Genomic DNA, 648 nt, shown 5'->3' on the forward strand with positions numbered 1-648 from the left:
AATACTATAATCATGCATTATGGAACGAAGTACTTATATGTTTTATATTTTACTGAATTACTTATACATTCATTTGAAGAACTGCATGTTTTCTCATGTACAGCATCATTTATTTTCACAGTATACATATTTGTAAAGATCATGTGTTGTTTTTGAATAGGTCAAAAGTTATCGCTCCATGTAGATGAGTTTAAAATGGACGAACCCCCGCGAAGAACCAGTTTCTTCATTCTTCGTCTCGATAATAATTAGTAGTCATTAAAAACTTGTACGGTCGGATATATCTACGCGGTGCTGATTTTACTGGCAACTTGTTCGCCACCTGTTGCTTTAAACAGTATAAATATTACGCATTATAATTATACGTATTCGAACCACGTGCATTGCGTCGGAGAGGCAGTAAAAAAGGTATTACATTTAGATTATCATTGATTAACAATAATCTCGAATAGTGTACATAGTTCTCGTGAATTATAAGAAATACAGAGGTTATCGATTTCAATGCACATTGTAATAGAAAAAGCATTATATGAATAATACTGTAGAAAACATTATTTAAATTTAAATAATTATTATAATTTTTAGATACTATGCAATACATTGTTTTGATTATTGGCGGTGGTGGTAGAGAACATGCTATTTCCTGGA

The 648-nt window shown here is 31.0% G+C and overlaps 1 protein-coding gene across 1 annotated transcript in view; it reads left to right on the plus strand.

Annotated features, from left to right (window-relative positions):
- The first annotated feature begins 93 nt into the window (after positions 1-93).
- The window catches only part of Gart (trifunctional purine biosynthetic protein adenosine-3 Gart), a 6,199-nt gene continuing 5,644 nt past the window's right edge, over positions 94-648 (plus strand). The window contains exons 1-2 of the mRNA XM_018030541.2: positions 94-408; positions 586-643. Coding sequence (XP_017886030.1) covers positions 591-643 — 53 coding nt within the window. The 5' untranslated portion in view covers positions 94-408; positions 586-590. The remainder of the gene's footprint in view (positions 409-585; positions 644-648) is intronic.

Source organism: Ceratina calcarata, unplaced genomic scaffold, assembly GCF_001652005.2.
Source record: "Ceratina calcarata isolate Rehan_Ccalc_2016 unplaced genomic scaffold, ASM165200v1 scaffold53, whole genome shotgun sequence".
In the NCBI taxonomy this organism is placed as follows: domain Eukaryota; kingdom Metazoa; phylum Arthropoda; class Insecta; order Hymenoptera; family Apidae; genus Ceratina; species Ceratina calcarata.